The sequence below is a fragment of the Tyto alba genome, unplaced genomic scaffold, assembly GCF_018691265.1.
Source record: "Tyto alba isolate M040663 unplaced genomic scaffold, T.alba_DEE_v4.0 Super-Scaffold_9, whole genome shotgun sequence".
Lineage (NCBI taxonomy): Eukaryota > Metazoa > Chordata > Aves > Strigiformes > Tytonidae > Tyto > Tyto alba.
In genome coordinates, this window is record NW_024881330.1 from 1,915,029 (window position 1) to 1,935,361 (window position 20,333).

Consider the following 20,333-nt stretch of genomic DNA (forward strand, 5'->3'; position numbering starts at 1 on the left):
GCTCCCCCCGCCGTGTCGCCGTCGGGCATCAGCGCTACCCACCGAACGAGCGATCCCCTCCCCGTTGTTTCAGCCCTTTGCACGTGGCCTCGTGGCGCTGTGGCAGCCCGCTCGGATTTAATTGCTGAGGTTAATTAGGATTTAAATCCGCAAGGTGGAAACCCTTGGTTTCAATCATCACGTCTTGTTCCCCGTCTTTACTCACCACCTGTTTTTTCTGGTGGAATCTTTATTCTCGTTGGTTGATAACCATTATAAGATACTTGCAACTGTTTTTCTTTCACAAGTCAGGAGGATTTGTTAGGTAGGTGCATCTTTATTTAGGCAATTAGGTAGCTTAATAGGTACTCACTGAGGTCCATAATTTTTCTCAGGTTTTGAAAATGGTAAATGAGATCTATGCTGGATTATTTTTTTGCCTAACGTTAAGCTGCATTTGAATGGAAATTCAGATTTAACTGAACCAAATTAAAATAGTTTTTTGAAGTGTTTGTTTCATAATTAGAACTAATTATTGAAAGTAGGGAATTGTTTATGAATAAATTAACAGGCTATTGCTAGTCACTTTATATTTAAAACTATTGGATCTCCTGTGTTCATGTTTGTATATTGGAAGAAGACACGTGCTTTTCAATTTTCCGATTTCCAATCACTTTTTCAACCTCTAATACCACAGTCAGTGAACTGAATTATTTGAATAATCCAAATCAGGTTCCTTAAATAAATTAGGTCTTAAAGTAGGAAGTGTTTATTTGGGATCTGACCTTTTTACTTTTAAGAAGAAAGCAATAATGTTGATATCAATTCCGTTAATCAAGCATTTTAATGGAATTACTTGCTTTTTTTTTCTGTGGATTTGGAGTCCTCAAGCAGCTGGTGGATGGGGATAGAGACGTTATGGGAGATCCGAGTGAGCAGGAGCTCAGAGGACTGCTGGCATGTTTGAGGAGCACTTTTAAGCCTAAATCCTGTGTTTTGTTCTGCTGCGTGCGAAGGAACAAGGATCCTGTGATGTATTTTTTTTTATAATTTCTCCCAAATCAGGGTTTTTTCATTGACACCTGGGAGGCTCGGGGTAGACAAGGTCCCTCCTGCCTCGCCGCTCCCTGTCCATAACTGGTGCCCCAGTTATGATCCGCTTTTTCCTTGGGAATTGAATGCCAGCATGCAAATGTGATTTCTTACTATGTAAGGATTACTTAAAAAAAATAAGCTAAGCCTAAAGAAGATATCCAGTAGTAAAAGAAAACCATCCTTTAAGAGCCACTTGTATTGCCGTCAGCGCCAAGAAATCCTCTCCGTTTCAGCTGGCTGAAACGCCGTTGGGATGCTCCTGCTCTGCTCTTGGTTGTCTGTTTAATTTATATACCTCTGGTACTCCAATATTTCAAATATTGTTGCATTTATGTGGGTGTTCGTGTGGGTGTTTTGGATCAGATGTTCATATGCGTTGAGTGCACACTCGTGTTTGTAGCTTGAGGCTGTGTCGTGGTTTAGGCCTGATTGGCAGCCAACCACAATGCAGCACCTCTGTCTCCCTTCCTCTCCGGCAATGAGAAGGGACAGAGAGCCAGGCTTGGGGTTCAAGATAGGACTGGGATGGGGGAAATTCCCCTTTTATGATCACGAGCAAAAGGCAGACTCGTTAGGGGAAGAAAAAAAAAGAACATACATTACAGATACTAACAACACATAACAGAGTAGGACAGTGAGAAGCATTGCCACATCTTGAGAACACCTTCCCCCCACCCCTCCCTTCTTCCCGGGCTCAGCTCTGCTCCCGATATCTCTACCTCCTCCCCCAGTGGCGCAGGGGCAGGCAATGGGGGGTGCAGTCAGTGCTGCCACTTCCTTCATCTTCGGTGAGGGGAGTGTCCGGAACTTGTTCCCCCCTGCTCCATCGTGGTCCCCCTCTCACAGGAGACAGTCCTCCACAAACTTTCTCCGACATGAGTTCCTCCCATGGGCCGCAGCGTTCCCCACACTGCTCCGTCATGGGTCACTAACTTCCCCTGACTGGATTCCCTCCCACAGCTGCAGCCCTTCCCGAGCTGCTCCGGCGTGGGACTCCCCCGCATGCTGCAATCCTCCCAGCGCTGAATTACAGCAGCGGGGCTGCCTTTTCCCATGAGACCCCGGCCTTCTTCGGGCACAGAACCTTGATCAGGCGAGCAGGAGCCACAGGCCATAAATCAATGTCTGTTCCACCGTAGATCTTCATGGGTGGCAGGGGGGGGCCGCCCTGCCGTCTCCCCACAGGATACAGGGGGGTCTCTGCTCCGGCACACCTCCCCCCTCCTTTCTTCCTCCGTTCCTCCACTGACCTTGGTGTTCACGCAGCTGCAGCAACTCCTCCTCACCAGTCCCCCTGCCCGTCACCACGTCCCTTCTTAAATACGTTATCACAGAGGTGCAGCCGATTGGCTCAGTTTCCCAAACAGAAGTGGAGCTGACGTGGAGCTGGGGGAGCTTCGAGAAGCTTCTCACAGGGGGCCGCCCCGATAGCCCCCTCCCCTGCCACCAAAAAACTCCACCACTCACTCAACCCAGGACAGGGTGTTAAGTCTGAGCACGTCCTACAGATCTTGCTGCATGTTGGAGCAAGTCTTCCTTGTTGCTAACCCTCACTTGTGCTGTTGGCTTGGAAATTTCCTTTCTTTTTTTTTTTTTTTTTTTTTTTTAATCTATTTAAGAGGGGTGTCATATTTTTGTAGCAGTGCTTGCTGGTTTCTGGCTGAAATTTTCGTGGTTTTCTTCTGTTCTGAGCAGCTTTGCTTTGTTTGGAGGCAGGGAAGGTGCGTTGAGCTGGGCAGCAACTGACCGTCGACTCCGCGTTGTCTTTCTGAGCCCTTTTCTACCTCTTGGTCCAGTTTTTGCTTTGGGTTGAACCGGCTGCTGGAGCAAACATTTCCATTTCCCAAGCAATGTGAAGTTGGCCTTGCAGAAGAGGATGGAGGGAGGGACTCGGCATTTCCACTTCACAAGAGGCGTGAAGTCGGTCAAGCAGGGAACGCCGGAGGAAGGACACAGCAGCTCGGTGTTTGACCATGGGAAAGAGAAGAAGAAAAATCAGATTTCTTCAACGTGAACATCTATGAGGCACCAACCTGAACTCACTGAACTCAGGCAAAGTTACCGCTGCTTCGAGGGAGGCAAAGAAGAGCCCAGATCTCAGCCTACAGAGGGTTTCATCAGCCCAGGACCTCCACGTGTAACATTTTCAGTGCAGGATACTGTGATTTTCCCATCGTGCTCAGCCCTGGCCTTGGCGTTGGACCTCCGACAGCTACGACTCTGTTTTTAAACATTTTTATAGAGTCCCTCTACCCCCTTTTCATTAAAAATTTTTCTTCCCCTGTCCACCCTGGGGGTGGGGGAAAGCCAACCCTCAACCTTGTGTAGTCAAGGTTATGGCGATAAATTCTGTAGCATTGTCACTTCTATTCGGAGTAAATTGGCTGGCCGCTTTTGGGCTGAAGGGAAGATAATTTGCTGTAGTATTTCAAATGGATTAGAAATGGATTTAAAGGGAAAGTTCATGCCTCCCATTACAAAGGCTAGAAAGAAGACTATCTTAAGGCACTGTTCACACTCTGGCCTTCATTATCCACACTTAATACCTTTCCTATTTTCCAGCGTTAATGAAATTTCCTGCCGGAGCGGGCCTTCTGGATGGACGGGAGGACTCTTTAGATCTGCGGGCTTGTGCGGCAGAAAGGGAATTACAAGCCCCTCGTGTCGAGGGGCCGGCGTATTCTTCAGGTCCTTGGCCTGGCTATTATCTCATTAATTTTATCCTCTTTTCTCAATACAGTTCATTTCCAAAGGCCGTCCTTTCCATTAGGGTAACAATTCAGCGGAGAGCTGTGACACCGCCGCCGGTGAAAAGCGGCGGGGCGTTCGGTGCGGCTCCTTGCCCCCCGTTGCAGCTGTCCTTTCCCTCGCCCTCCTCACCTTTTCCCGGCTTTTCCCGGCGACCGCCGGGTGGGATGTCGCTAACGGGGAGGGGGGGACACACACACACCGGCGGTTGGTTGGGGGCTACGCACCCGCTTGGGAGCATCGGAGGAAAATAGAGGTTTCCTACGGGTGAAGGTTGGGCAATTAAGTTCTTCCTCTGCTCTTCTATATGGGCTCAGGTTCCACTATGATTTTTTTGCTAGAAAACATATTTTACCTTCAATTTTAAATCTTGTGCGAGTCCTATAATACAAATATAATCTAATTAATAGAATAAATAATAAATATCATAAATATCCTAATAACTAATACTCTATAAATAACAGATGTGGCCGAGGCTGAACCCGGTGCATGCATTCAGCTGCGGAAATCCCCCCGTGAAGCATCGCCAGTATTTCGTAGCGAGTGGCATCTCTTCTCCCCTTGGGTTTGCACTGATAACCTCCCACCCCATGACGGTGTGAACATCTATGGGCAGGGGGGTCCCATCAGCCCCAGGCAGCATCCCCTGGGGTTACCCCTCTACAAAATTGCACCTCCAGTTTCTGGGGAGCGAAGGGCGGAGGAGGCAACCTCAGAGTTTAAAGAGGAATAAATAGAAATACAAATAGCAAAGCCCCCTGGGGAGGTGTTTAAGGTGGGTTGTTGGGGCCCATTGCACCTGTCCTGTGTTTGAGTGAGTGGTGCGGGGTTTTTTTTTTGGTAGCAAGGGAGGGGGCTACAGCTCTAGTCCCCTGGGAGAAGCTTCTCAAAGCTCCCCCGTCTCCAAGTCGGACCCACCTCTGCACCAAGGCTGAGCCAATCAGCTGCGCTTCTGCAATAACGTATTTAAGAAGGGTCCTGGTGAAGAGGAGTCAGACTTGTGAGAAGGAGTTGTGGCAGCTGCGTGAACACCGAGGTCAGTGGAGGAACGGAGGAAGAAAGGAGGGGGGAGGTGTGCCGGAGCAGACATCACCCTGTATCCCATTGTGAGATGGCAAGGTGGCCCCCCCCCGCCCCCCATGAGGGTCTGTGGTGGAGCAGACGCTGATTTATGGCCTGTGAGGGGCCTCTTATGGACGACTAAGGTGACTGTGCCTGAAGGAGGCCGGGATCTTGTGGGAGAAAGCAGCCCCGCTGTTGTAGTTCAGCGCTGGGAGGATTGCAGCATGCGGGGGTGTCTCATGCCGGAGCAGCTCGGGAAGGGCTGCAGCCCGTGGGAGGGACTCCACTTGGAGAAAGTTGGTGACCCACGCCGGAGCAGCGAGGGAAACACCGTGGCCCATGAGAGGGACTCACGTCGGGGAGAGTTTGTGGAGGACTGTCTCCTGGGAGAGGGGGACCACACTGGAGCAGGGGGAAGAAGTTCCAGATGCTCCCACCACCGCGGGTGGAAGAAGCGGCAGCACTGACTGCACCCCCCATTCCCTGCCCCTGCGCCACTGGGGGAGGAGGTAGAGATATCGGGAGCAGAGCTGAGCCCGGGGAGAAGGGAGGGGTGGGGGGAAGGTGTTCTCAAGATGTGGCAATGCTTCTCGCTGTCCTACTCTGTTAAGTGTTGTTGTTAGTGCCTGTAATAAATGTATGTTCTTTTTTTTTTTCCCCTAATGAGTCTGTCCTTTGCCCGTGACCATGATGGGTGATGTACCCTTGCCTGTCCTATCTCGAATCCCAAGCCTGACTTACTTTCCCCTTCTTATTGCTGGGGGGTAAGGGAGGAGGAGAGCGGCTGTGTGGTGCTCAGTCGCCCTCTGAGCTCAAACCACAACAGCACACCCTACGGCGGGGATAAATCCCATTAATATTGACTTTTTAGATAGGAGGGTCTCCAGGTGAGGAGCTGGGCTGGTGCAGAGCCTCCATGGGGGCTGGGGACATCCCTGCTTGGACACTTCTACCACCCAGAAGGTGGAAATAGAGACGGTCCAACCTCCAGCGAGCTCAAACTGAGCCCCTGGTTGAGACTTCGGGGCTTTGGCAGCCCGAGCAGATGTTCTGCAGAAGCTTTGCTTGGAGGTCACCTAGATGGTGATTTTTCTACCTCAGAAACGCCACGACGACAAATTGGAGGAGGTTCGGCCCCACTCCCTTTGTGGGGGGAGATGCTTTTCGATGCTCTCTGCCAAAATCCTTGAAAAATCCCGGCGGGAACCTCCCTAATACGACGGCCACGGTCCGTTGCGTTTGGGGCTTGACCATCCCGAAGGATTTCCAGAGAGGAGAGCGGTGCCACCTTTCACATCGCTGCTCTGCTCCTCTTAACGCCGGCTTTTTCTTTTTATTTACTGCTTTATAAAAGTGTAAAATGTTTTATAATCTGCAGCTGTTGCTGTTTGCTCGGCAGCTGCTACCTGCTTGCTCTCTGCTCACATAGCAGGGGTCAAGATGCCACCGGGTAATAACTCTTGATAAATGGTGACTTTCGAACAAGGAGCGTCGGAGTGTGCAACCACTTCAGCGGGTTGAGTGAGCGCAGCAAAGCGAGGAAATAAATATCCGGAGGATTTGGAAGGTTCAACCAGCCAGGCTTTTAAACTGGTGCTTAAACCAGCGCCGTTTAGGCTCAGGCAGCATGAGCAGCCCCTGGGGCTGCGCAGGACTTGACTTGGGTTGGATTTTTGATATTAAAGCCACAAGAGGGGGTGTGTTTTCCCCTATATTTTTTATTTCGCACCCCGCTGATTGTTTTTTATTTATTTATTTACTTATTTATTTATTTATTTTATTTTATTTTATATTTATTTATGCACAAGGAGAACCGAAACCCCCACAATAACGCGGAAAGCTGCTCGTTCGGAGCGTGGTGTCGGCGTCGCTTTGGTGTGCCGTGGTTTTTAGGGCTGGGATGGCTCAAGGTGTGAGGCCTGGGTATTATTTCATAGATATATACGCACATATTTTTATATATATATATATATATATATATATATATATATATATATATATATATATATATGTCATGGCCAGGTTGGACAGGGCTTTGAGGAACCTGATCTAGTGGAAGGTGTCCCTGCCCATGGCAGGGGCTGGAACTAGATCTAGATGGTCTTCAAGGTCCCTTCCAACCCAAACCATTTGATGATTCTATATATGTGATAATGTACTATATAGAATTCATAAAAATTGATATTTAATATATTGCTACATTTTAACTACAGGTAGGTATATGTACATAGGTTTAGGTATGGAGATATCTAGAAGTAGAGACAGATCTCTGTCTATATAGATATTATCTATAGATGTTTCTCTGTATATTGAATGTGTATCTCTATATAACTGTAGCTATTATATATGTAATACGTAGAAAAATGACCCTCCCACCCAGCAAAACCCCCGCGCCCGGGCGCAGCCGCCGCCGCGCAACATCCCGGCCTCTCCCCGCAACCCGTGCGGGGCCATGGGGCTTCTTCCCTCCCCTCTGACAGACTAAAAGAAAATATTAAATATGTAGCAGATCTAATCATATTATATCTATATCGGCAGCTGTATTTAATATCGGTATATTATATCCATTATCTGTCGAGCTTAATGAATATAGATAAATCGGTACATTCAATATATATATTCAATAATATCTGAATAATACAAAATGCCGAAAATAACAGTACTGTTCAGGCCTTGTATATCTATCAATTATCTCTAGATATTATTGAGTATATATATTGAATATCTCTTGATATTACTGAAGACACATGTAACACAAAATATGTATTTAGTATATATATTCAATACTATCTAAACGTAATTGATAGATAGGTAATAATATAGAGATTTTTATATCTAAGAATCTCTATATTATTATATATAATCTGTCATATTATATATAATATATATATTGACAGATTATATATAATATATATAATATATCTGATATATAATAATATATATCTGTCAGATAATATATGTCAATATAGGTATTTAGTATATGTCCAATAATGTGTATATACATATATACTTATATATAGTATATATACATATATATAGTAGGTACATATATACACATATATTATCCACAGATTATGGAATAGATGTCATTATATAAATTCAATGATATCTCTATATTTTTAGACATATATTAAAAATATAATACATGTATATATGAAACTTATATGCATATATAACATATATATTTATATATGTGTCTATGTATGTGTATATAATATATATGCACAAGACATAGATGAATATATTTTAGCTACATGCAATTGGTATATATGAATAAATATATGAAATAAGTGTGTTCTGCATATGCACGGGTATATAGGAAATGATATCCAGGCCTCGTACCTCGACCGGTACCATTTTGTAGGTGTCCTTCCGTGTTTTCTGTGTCGAAACCAAAGGAGATACATCCCCAGGCCCCAGCCATCGCCCTGATGCTGGCTGTAGCCGGGGATTTCGGCTGCGAGAAGCCAATGCTCGGTCTGTGCCTCTTACTCTGACCATTTCCACCACGATCAGCAGCTCTGGCTGTCGCCGGCTGCCAAGTTCGGAGCTTTCGGGAGGCGTTTTGCCAGCTGGGTCTGAAGAAAGTGTACGGAGCCTCCTTGAAGGGATTGATAATCACGGCACAGCGCCGGGCAAACCGGGAGCCGCCGGCACCGCACAGCCCCGGGATGGTGGCGTGGAGAGTCCTGGTGGCCTCCCGGAGCTGCTTCGCCGGGAGGAAGAGGAGGAGGAGGAGAGCTGGAGCTGGGATGGGTCGTCTCGGCAGAGCCGCGGTGGTGCTTGGCTGGATTACGATGCCTTCCTTAGAGTCCATGAATGGTTTGGGTTGGAAGAAACCTTTAAAGGTCCCCTAGTCCAACCTCCCTGATCCCTGCTGAGCTGCTGGGCTACACCGGTAGGCGTCTAGTAGATTTTACGCCTCATTTTTAATCATAGGATGATCGTTGGGCACCCTAAGAATTGGGGTTTTTTAATGGAGTGGAGACCGTACCCTGTCTTTTCTCTGCCCTGCTGCGTTTAGGGCATGGTCCCGTGCTTGGGGAGAATCATTGAATCATGGAATGGTTTGGGTTGGAAGGTGACTAGGTGATTTTAAAGGTCATCTAGTCCAACCCCACTGCCCTGGGCAGGGACAGCTTCCACTACACCAGGTTGCTCAGAGCCCCGTCCAACCTGACCTTGAACCCTTCCAGGGATGGGGCATCCACCACCTCTCTGGGCAACCTGGTCCAGTGTCTCACCACCCTCATCGTAAAACATCTCTACCTTGTGTCTAGTGTAAATTTCCCCTCTTCTAGTTTAAAACCACCACCCTTTGTCTTATCACTACAGGACTTTTTAAAAGTCCCTCCCCACCTTCCCTGTCCCCCCTTTAAGCCCCGGGAGGCCGCTCGAAGGGCTCCCCGGAGCCTTCTCTTCCCCAGGCTGAACCCCCCCAGCTCTCTCAGCCTTTCTCCACAGCAGAGCTGCTCCAGCCCTCGGACCATTTCCGTGTCCCTCCTCTGGCCCCGCTCCAACAGGTCCGTGTCTGGCCCGTGCTGGGGACCCCCGAGCTGGCTGCAGGGCTCCGGGGGGGCTCCCCAGAGCGGAGCAGAGGGGGAGAATCCCCCCCCCCCCCCCGGACCCGCCGGCCGTTAGGTACTCGATATAATTTTTATGGGCTGCATTAAGCCACTGATACGGCAACAAAATCTACCTCCAGGTCCTGCAGCCAACGCTGGCGGCAACCTTGGACTTGCAGAGGTTTTGTGGCGAAGCTGCTGGGTGTCCGTGGATGGCCCTGGTGTCCCCTCCTGCCGTCGGTGACTTCAGACAACGGTGCCACCGCTGTGACTCTTTTCAAGTAACCGGGTTTTGTAAAAACTAAGACTCGATGCTCCTCCCTGGGGCAGTTTCAGGAGGACCAAGCCCTTGGGGAAACGGGAAGCGGGGCAGCAGCTTCTTCGTGCAATCCCAATCCCCTCCGCAAAAACCAGGCAGCAATTCTCCAAGCTCGGTAGCCAGTGGCAACAGCCTGATGAAATGAATAGGCTGTCACGCTAAGCGCTAAGAAATGTAACTATTACATTTTACAATTCTCTTTTTCTTGGCAGCACATGTTCATTTAAAGGTAATGCTCTCCGGGGTTTGCATTCTGCTGATAGGATAGCGGGATCTTAATTTACAGATATTCTCCAGTAATGCGCGGTTTATATACGTTCTGCTAATAGCATTATGAGCGTAGTTTGGGCTAATACAAAATTAGAGCTCTGATTTGCATAAACAAATTACTGTTTGGATTAGCGCTAAATGGGGAAGGCGTCTGATATTTGAGGAGATTTGAGTTGACTGCACGGGCTCTGTTTGTATAACGGCGTATGTAGGAAAATGAGCTGGGTGGCTCCGCGCGGGCTGGGAGGGAGGCTGGTGCAGGAGATACCAGGTCGTGAACCAGAGGGGATTTTTGGTGGCAGCTGATCTCTTCTGGGACATATTTATTCCCCAGGGTGTCACTTAAGCTCTTGCAGAATAACCTTGTGGGCTCGCAGCTCCCCCCCGCATCGCTGTCCCGCTGCCTCGCCGCCGGGTTTGTGGACGGAGGGAGGTGGAGGGGGGTCCCCAACGCTGCCCACTTGACCCCACTTGGGTCCCAACATCCACGCCAGGAGATAGTTGGGGGGGATGGCAGCGGCCTTGGGCGACTCGTGCCGTGCAGGGACGTAGGAAAACTCTTGGAAGAGCCAGATTTGGGGTGGAAGATTAACAATAGCCAAGTTAGAGTGCCTAATAATGGTTGTTATGATACCAAAAATACCGAAGCTCGCAGAGCTCTGTAAAACTTGGCCAAGCTCGGGTCTCACGTGGCTCGTGGGGTTGCATCCACATTTCTTTCTGGGGACCCCACTTGGGTCCCAACATCCACGCCAGGAGATAGTTGGGGGGGATGGCAGCGGCCTTGGGCGACTCGTGCCGTGCAGGGACGTAGGAAAACTCTTGGAAGAGCCAGATTTGGGGTGGAAGATTAACAATAGCCAAGTTAGAGTGCCTAATAATGATTGTTATGACACCAAAAATACCGAAGCTCGCAGAGCTCTGTAAAACTTGGCCAAGCTTGGGTCTCACGTGGCTCGTGGGGTTGCATCCACATTTCTTTCCGGGGACCCCACTTGGGTCCCAACATCCACGCCAGGAGATAGTTGGGGGGGATGGCAGCGGTCTTGGGCGACTCGTGCCGTGCAGGGACGTAGGAAAACTCTTGGAAGAGCCAGATTTGGGGTGGAAGATTAACAATAGCCAAGTTAGAGTGCCTAATAATGATTGTTATGACACCAAAAATACCGAAGCTCGCAGAGCTCTGTAAAACTTGGCCAAGCTCGGGTCTCACGTGGCTCGTGGGGTTGCATCCACATTTCTTTCCGGGGACCCCACTTGGGTCCCAACATCCACGCCAGGAGATAGTTGGGGGGGATGGCAGCGGCCTTGGGCGACTCGTGCCGTGCAGGGATGTAGGAAAACTCTTGGAAGAGCCAGATTTGGGGTGGAAGAATAACAATAGCCAAGTTAGAGTGCCTAATAATGGTTGTTATGATACCAAAAATACCGAAGCTCGCAGAGCTCTGTAAAACTTGGCCAAGCTCGGGTCTCACGTGGCTCGTGGGGTTGCATCCACATTTCTTTCTGGGTTTTTTGCTGGGACTGGAGCCACGAGCCCAGGGTGTGAGGTGGGGTAGTGCGGAGCGAAGCCGTGCCTGGCGCGGGGCGTTGGGGGCGACGGCAAATCTATTTGCAGAATTTAGGGACAAACACCTTTGTTGGGTCCTAGGAGGCTACGGCTGGGTGGGGGCTTGACCTTCAGCGCGTGGTCTCTTCCCCTGCGGCACTGCCGTGGGCGCGCTGGGGGAACGAGACGGCGTTTTGTTCCGTGGGGGAAGCGGTGCCCCGGGGAGAATCCTTGAAGGTTGGTTTTTTTTTTTTTTTTTGGGGGGTAAATCACAGGGGATCAGAGCTTTTCCTCTGTCTACAGCAAGAGCGGCATCATCCTCAGGGCGGCTGAGGGCCTCCTCACGAGCCAGCAGCTCCTTGTGACCTCATCCCTAATTTGGGTTTGCCTCGATCTTCTTGTTTCCTTGCAGATCCCCGCTCTTAAACCAAACGCGCCCGTCGCCTCAAGGCGGCAAGTCCCAGCACGTGCAACAGAGATGGAGGAACAAGGGCTATCGCTGCATCGGCGGGGTGATGTACCGAGTGTCGGCGAATAAACTCTCCAAGACGTCCAACACCCTTGGCCGGGGCAAAGACCTGAGCACCAAAAGCCCCGGCAGAGCAGGTGAGCGGCAAGAATTTGTCCCGGTCTGCGGCTAAAATCCGTTGACGTTCCAACTTGAGAGTTGAGGTTGGCTTTCAGTTGCTTATTCCCACCCCGCCTGTTTGCAACTCATCCTCTGGTCTCACAGGAGCCCAGACGCAAAGGTGATGGGCATCCCATCACTGCCAAAGCGCATCCCCCCAGCTGCTCTTGCTTTACAGAAAGCGCCGAAGGGAAAATAATGGAGAAGAAATGAAAGGTTTGAGAAAAGTGAGGTTGTTCTTAACTCCGGCTTACTTCAAGCTTGGAGAGATGCGCCGTTAAACTTGTTTTCTTTTTTTTTGAACCCGAGCAAAGTCTTGGGCAACTTCAAACGCGACCGCAAGATTAAATGTATTTGAGATGCTCATCAAATAACATTCAATATTGACCTGAGGAAAGCTGGGAGGATCATTCTGCAGATAACTGTGAAACAGGCATTTTGACACAGTTACGGGTTTTACATTTAGCTTCAATTAAATTTGTGTTTCAGCTCCTCTTGTGCTTGATGCCTCTAGTGTGGCTCGTAGGCCAGACCAGGTTTCTAACTGTGCTTAAAGCATTTTTTTGAATTTCTACTTGGGGTCAAATATTTTTGCTCTGTAACTGCTATATTGACAAATGTGGGGGACAGTTAACCTGAGAAAGGCAAAGCCAATGGCTTTGTGCTGTTGTTTTCCCTTGGTGGAAGGATAAAAGGTGCATAGACGAGTATATTCATGGATGATGCTATAAATGAGACAATTTAATGCCAAAGTCATTTTATTTAGGGTGGGAAGGTGGATGAAGAGAGACAATAAAGAGCACAGTGTCGTCGAGATGTGCAGCCTCTGAAGCTGCCTGCACCCCGATTCGTGTGAGCGTGGTGGAGCGTCCCGGGTAGTTTTCAACCCACAAAGAACAGGGATTAGGGAGGGAAGGAGCTTGGCGCAGGCACAAAAATCCCATCAACAGGAGAGCTGAGCAGCTCCGGGGAGTTTGAAAAGCGTCTGGAAAATTAGGAACAAACAGCAACATCTCAATAAAGAGTAAATACCTCTCCCCCCCCCCCCCTCCCCGATGCTCACACGCGGCTGGTAAGTGGCGTTGGAGGGAAAATGGAGAGAGGGAAATGCGGGGCTGGCGGGAGAGGGACAGCCAGCGATGATAAATCCTTACTGCACATCTTCGCTGGCGGGGAGGAGGGCAGAGATTTAGCTGGAACCACAGATTAACTGCCTGGGCATGGGAGGGTGGGAAATGAAGAGGCCTGCGGCTGCTGGCAGAGATGAGGATGCTGCGGTGGCCGAGGGGGCACGGAGCCAACGGAGCATCGCTTTTTCAGGTAATCTCCCTTCTGAGAGCATTAAAGGGATGCTCGGTAGCGGTTTGGGGACGGTTTGCTGGTTTTTTTTTTTTGCAACTCAGCCCTGCTCAGGCCAGATTTTCAGCGGCTGACCAGCCTGCGACATCCTCCTCGCTGCTGGCTCTGCAAATAGGCACGTGCACGCGCGTGAGCGCGCGTCCGTGTGGCTTGTTTTGAAGTCGGCCATCCTACCTGCGTGCTCTTCAGTCCCTGGCTTTGGTGCTGCATCTGGCGGAGGATGGGCAAGGATCAGTCTTCAGAGGCGTGGAAAAAAAAAAGGCCAGAAAGCAAGCTGAGGCATCTGTAGGCCAAGCAAAGCCTGGTGTCAGCGATGTCGGATTTTTTCCAAGAGCTTTGCTAACGGCACCGGGATTTTCCGAAGTGTTATCAGCTGCACGAAACCAACTCGAGGGTGGTTCTGCCATAAGCACCGTTCCTGGGTGTTGAAAGCAGCAAACATCTTGCTGGAATGCTAGAAAAGGGATGAAACCCCTGAGACACGGGCAGGGAAGATGTTGGCTGGAGCGGGTCCGGTTTTGGGGCCACGTTTCAGGAGAGGATTGAACCACGGGGTAGGGCCCAGGGGGGAAGTGATGGCTGGAAGGACTGGAAAAGTGGAGGACCTGGGCCTTTGCGATCTGAAGAGGAGCAGATGGAGGGGCTGCAGGTCCCCAAGTTCATGAAGAGCTGCCGAGCAAAAGAAGGCTGTCTTCTCCGTGGCTAGGTGGAGCAGCCAAAACCCAAAGAGCTTAAAGTGTTGCCAGAAGGGTTCAGGGAGAGCTTTGTTCAAAGGATGAAGCTGATGAAGCGTTGGAGTAAGCTGACTCTGAAATCTCCATTATTGGGATTTTTTTAGAGAACAGCTTACACAATCTTCTGTTTGGGGAGGCCGCAGTTGGGCGAGGTCCTGCCTTGCAGCACGGAGCTGGACTTGACTCAAGCTGCTGCCTAATTTCCAGTCGATGCGTCGGTAGCTTTAATTTAGGTGCTGGGAGGACTTGACTGTCCAACACCGTGCTGAAATCACTATTTCTGCTGCTATTTGGAGCACCAGCCTTTCCGAGGCAGCCTCTCGCAAGCCCGCATCTGGCATGGGCCATATTTAAAATGCTTGGTCCAGACTATTTTGTTTTGGTTTGGTTTGTTTTTGTTTTTTTTTTTTTTTTTCCATTTATCTAAGTCCAAAAAAGTCTCTACGGTTCTGTAGCCACCGGGAAACAGCAAAGTCATGCGTAGGCAACTCAGCAAAGGCTGATGGATTCATCCTGTCCATGAATATCCACCGCTGGGCTGGGACCAAGCGGAGAAACACCAGCTTAGAGTGCAATTTCTGGAAGAGGGATTGAGCCAAAGGTATGACGGGAGGATTTTTTTGCAAATTCAGGCGTCGTCTTTGCTCTTGGAGCTTTGCTGAGGGGGGATTTGGGGTATGGGGACGGAAACAGCAATGGTTTTCAAGGGATTTAGTTTGCAGAGGTGACCTAAAGAAGCTTTAAAAAGCATAAGGCTTGGTAAAGGGCACGGGGTGAGCGTGCACCAGCAAGCACGGGCTCCTTTTGTGGATACTTCTCCCCCCTTTTTGATCTCGGTTTTAAAATAACGAGACTTTCATGGAGGTGTGCAACTGTCTCGGGGTTAGCAGGTCAGGCCTGCTGGCTGGTGATGGGGAGGGAACTGCTCCCCATTGTGGCTTTATTTGGGGGTGGTGAGGTGTGGAGGAGATGCAATTCTTCCTCCCCCCCCCCCCAATATCTTTCCTTCCTCCCCGGTACCACGTCCTTTAGTGAGGTCTCATTTAGAGAAACGGGTTTAATTAATCTCTCTTTGGGACAGAAGTTTCCCTTCCAGGGTTCTTTTCTATAAATTACAAACCCATCCAGTTATTTTTTTAAAGCTATCTCTTCTTTTGCTGCCCTCTCCTTCCCCCTGGCACGCAGCACATTGGGTTTGTAACCAGAAAGCCCTAGTAACTGGTGTGTGTCAGTATTTTCATGTCATCTTTCAGCTCTTGCCATAATTCATTCTCCTTCCCAAGGATGGCTTCAACAGATACCGGCGTCTCTTGCTTTACGATAACTGGGGCTGGCAGGGCGGAAGATTTGTGTGTGCTCGTCGGGTACGAGCCTTCACACGTTTACTCAGTGCTCTGTGTTTGCAACACTTGACAAAGTTTATTTAAAAGACAAAAAAAAAAAAACCCCAGCTTTTCCTTTCCCTTCCAGTGCCAGACGCTGTGTGTTTGGGGTAGCAGAGAGAAGGGAAACGCTCCTGACAGTTTAATAGCTTGAAGTTTACTTACGGTGGGTTATAATTCTGCTGTTTGCCTGAATTTATTGGGTTGGTATTTTGTCTCTTCGTGGCCTGACTACAATAAGAAATGCGATGCTGGTTTCTGCAGCTGATCCATCAGTGCTGCTGTACCGTCCCTGCCAGGCAAGTGGGATGAGCAGTCGTTTTGATGGGGGGGGGGGAGGGAATGGTAAGTTAAAATTTGGTCCTGGAGATGCACCTCCTGCAGCCCTGTGCCCTATTGGGGTCAATCCTGGGACAACCAGGAGTGATAAAGCAACTCGTCCATCTCCCGGAGCAAGGGGACGAGCAGAGGTTTTGCCACGGAAAGGATGGAAAAAGCAGAGAAGAAAACATTTAGCTGCAAACGCAGAGCTCGAACACGGGCTCCTCGTCCCTGTGCAGGACGAAGATGCAGTGTCAAACATGGAAAACCTCTTTCCTCTTGGGACAACTAGTATTTCCGCAACGATGTATTTTTTACTTTGCAGAAGTATTAGAAAATAGGCAGCAGGATGGTGTGGAAAACATTCGATACGTTGCAATTAATTAAGCACGTGTAATAATGGGGTTTCTCCTCTCACAACGAACCTTTCCTTCATTTCTTTCTACAGCTGCTAAGATGCTGTTCAGACACTTGAGGAATTTCCATGAAATCAGGGAAAGAAGCGAAAGGTCCTGGCAACATAGCGTTTCACAAAGAAATTCAAAAGGGAAAATAACTAAAAAAAAAAATAATAAAAAAAAAAAAAAAAAATTGCAGCCCTGTACAAGATTGAAAGCAGCAGAAACCAAATTAAGGTTTGACATTGTCCGGAAAACAACCCTGACCCCAATCTAGGCACGAGCCGCCGCCGCTGCGGGGAGAGGTATTGCACACCGGGAGCCGGGGCTGCCTCTGGTGGGGTTTTGCTGTTTTTTTTTCCGTGGGCAAATCCTCACCTGCGTGACTTCCTCATCCTCGGCTGAGGTTTTGCCTCCCGGGAAGCGCGCGGGAGCCCCGGTGGGATGAAAGGCTGGTGGCTTTGGGGGGACACTAACGCGGCTGGGCTTCCCCTGGCAGAGGGGTGCTCATGGGTGGCAGCCAGCCTCTTTGAGCACCGGGGTTTTATTTATTGGTGGTTTTCCATATTTCTCCCCGGCCGTAGGACCCCGGAGCCTTGGAGATACTCATACTTTCCCCTGATTGCTGAGCTCCCAAAAGTAGAGGTCTAAGAGGAGCTTTTAAGTTCTCCCAAGCAGCTGCCACGTGTCTCCCAGTCCCGCTGTGACAGCGGCACGGCTGCGCCACTGACCGCAAATGATTTTTAAAGACGTGGTGGGGGTCAACCCGCCAAAGCTGAGGTTTTTTCCCTGCACCTCAACGCCCTCCCTCCCGCGGCGTTACATCCCCTCCCGCCTCAGCTTCCCCACCCTGCTGCGACATCACTGCCCGGCTGGGAGGGCCGCAGCTGCGAGCTCCTCCGCCGAGGATGGGTGGCTGATGCTTCACGCTTTCAGATGGGGTGGGAGAACGCCCCGCTCGGCGAAAGGAGGAGGAGGGAGATAACCACGGCGCAGGGAGCCGGGCGTCGGAGGAAAGGGAGCTCTCGGCTCCTTGTTTACCAACCAATTTTAGAAGCGCTGCGGGCTGCGGAAGCGCGCCCCCCCCCGGGTTCGCAGGGATGATAAAGTGCTCAGCAGCGCCGTCGGGCTGGCCAAGGGCTTGCGTGAACGAGGCGCTCTCTCCTCCGAAAGGAGGAAAGAAGGGGAAAATTTGAAGGCTGGCCACCTTGAATGTGTTAAGACCGAGTGGTGGAGGGGTAAGGGAGAGGTTGGTGGAGGAGAGGCCGACCCAATGCACCGAGGCGTGAGGACAGCGACGACCGGAGTGTTGCGCTCCTGGGGTTTCGGCTGGTTTTGGTGTCGCTCGTGCCGAGGCTCACTTGTGCTCAGCCCCTTTGAGCTGAATTCTGGGTCTTTGGGATTGCCCAGTCCCTTACCCCTTTTGAGTTTAATCCTTTGACCCCTTTTAAACTCAGTCCCTTGTTTTGGGGCTTGCTCAACCCCTCAGACCCTTCAGTCTCTATCCCTTGGGTTTAGGATTTCTGTCCCTTGGCCCCTTCAGTCTCTATCTGTTGGGACTGGTTTTGCTCAATCCCTTACCCCTCTTGAGCACAATCCTTTGGCCACTTTGCGATCAGTCCTTTGACTTTGCGATTACTCGATCCCTTACCCCCTTTTGAGCTCAATCCCTTGGCTTTGAGATTGCTCAATCCATGACCCCTTTTGAGCTCAATTCCATGGCCCTTGCAATCTCAATCCCTTGGTTTTAGGATTGCTGTCACTCGGCTCCTTCAGTCTGAATCCATTGGTTTTGGGATTGCTCGATCCCTTACCCCTTTTAAGATTAATCCTTTAGCCCCTTCAGTCTCAATCCCTTGGTTTTGGGATTGCTCAATCCCATGGCCCCTTCAATCTCAATGTCTTATTTTTGGTTTTGCCCAATCCTTTACCCCTTTTGAGTTTAATCCTTTGACCCCTTTTAAACTCAGTCCCTTGGTTTTGGGATTGCTCAATCCCTCAGACCTTTCAATCTCAATCCCTTGGGTTTAGGATTGCTCAATCCCTTACCCATTTTGAGCACAATTTTTTGGCCCCTTTGAGCTCAATCCCTTGTTTTGGGGATTGCTCAATTCCTGACTCCTCCTGAGCTCAATCCCTCGGCCCCTTCAATCTCATTCCCTTGGTTTGGGGATTGCTCGATCTCTTGCCCCTTTTGAGCTCAATCCCTTGGTTTTTTTGGTCTCAGTCCCTTGTTTTGGGGATTGCTCAATCCCTTGGCTCCTTCAATCTCAATCCGTTGGTTTGGGGATTGCTCAATCTCTTACCCCTCTTGAGCTCAATCCTTTGGCCCCTTGGAGCTCAATCCCTTGTCTTTGCAATTACTCGATCCCTTACCCCTTTTGAGCTCAATCCCTTGATTTTGGGATCGCTCAGTCCCTCAACTCTGGGATTACAGGTGCTGGTGGGCAGGGACCTGGTCTCCTTGAGGAGCACCACTCGATCCAGCACTAGTGTAGACCAGATCTTGCAGAGTTTGGGAGATGCTTCAGGCTTGCAAGCAACTACTTAGACATCGTCATCGAACCTGGAGCGTGCTTCATTAATTGAGGTTGTTTCACTCATAAACCACTCGTGACCGCCTGACCCAGGGACGTGCATGTTCCTGTTAGGAGCTGGGGTGTGATCAGGAAGGAAAGCGTGAAAAATTCCACTCCTGCAGCGGCAGCTCATCCCTTCTTTTGCTGTTACCTTCTAGAGAGTGAGGGCTTCCGCTGCCCGGTGAGTAAAATAAATTACCCCCAGCAGCTGCTAGTGCTGATCATCTGAAACAGTGGAACCCACTTAAATGAATAATAATTAAAGGAATAAATTTCCCCGAGTGCCAGCCTCAAAACTTTTTGTTCAGCAATAAAGCGAAGGAGAGCCTCGCAAAATGAATCGCTTGGCTGTTCCCGAAGTAGGCTGCCTGCGCCGCGGCGGGCGAAACGGGGGGTTATAATGGGACCTGTTAAAGGAGCCGGCGTGGCGAAAGGAAGCTTTTTCCTGGGTGTCAAGGTCATGTTGAAAGAGGCCGAGTAGAAGCGAGCGTGGCTGACGGCAAAGCCCCTTCCCTTGATGAGCGAGGCTGAGTAACGCGAAGCTGGGGTGACCCCGTTACGGTCGTCCCCGAGTCAGAGCGTCCGCCGACGGCGGTCGCTTCCCTGGTTGTTTCCCTCCAATGTCTTAAGATTTCCATGAATTATCCTCGATTCGGGGCACTTGAAGGAGGGGAGCAGCAATGAGCTCGGCGGTTTCCTCTGCTCCCAAGAAGGGCGACCCGCACGGCTGGCACCGGCCCGTCACCCTAACGCGATGCTCTCGCCCTCCCGCACGTCCCTTGGCCCCGGTGCATCCCAACTCTGCAGCTTCTCCCTTTTTTTTTTTTTAGGCTATTTCAGTCATTCACAGCTTTTCCACTGTTTAACAAAAAAAAATTACTAGATAAGATGCACAGACCCTTCCACATGATGAGGTCCTGGTCCTTGTGCTGGGCCCTAAGCGCAATAAAGTCGTTCCTAAATAATTAAGCAGGTAATAATTAACCGTGCTCCCTCCGTGCAATATTTGCAGCCGATTTTTAATGCAAAAATAATTAAGCAGCTCATAATTAACCGCGCTCCCGCCGTGCAATATTTGCAGCCGATTTTTAATGCAAAAATAATTAAGCAGGTCCTAATGAACCGCGCTCCCGCCGTGCAATGTTTGCAGCCGGTTTTTAATGCAGAGGAAAATTTGAAGCGTCCTTTTGGGCGTGCAGTCGTTGCATCGCCAAGCCCTTGGGCCGGGGGGGGGGGGAGCTGAGCAGGGGTGTTGGAGCTGGATGGAAACGTCCTGCACTCCCCCCCTGACATCCTGGAACGCACCGGCTGTTGCTTCCGAGCGCGGTTCCTGGGCTGCCAAAGC

General features: G+C 49.9%; 1 protein-coding gene across 1 annotated transcript in view; it reads left to right on the forward strand.

Annotated features, from left to right (window-relative positions):
* The window catches only part of ZC3H3 (zinc finger CCCH-type containing 3), a 194,310-nt gene that overhangs the window by 122,552 nt on the left and 51,425 nt on the right, over positions 1 to 20,333 (forward strand). Inside the window, exon 5 of the mRNA XM_042785719.1 lies at positions 12,000 to 12,193. Coding sequence (XP_042641653.1) covers positions 12,000 to 12,193 — 194 coding nt within the window. The remainder of the gene's footprint in view (positions 1 to 11,999; positions 12,194 to 20,333) is intronic.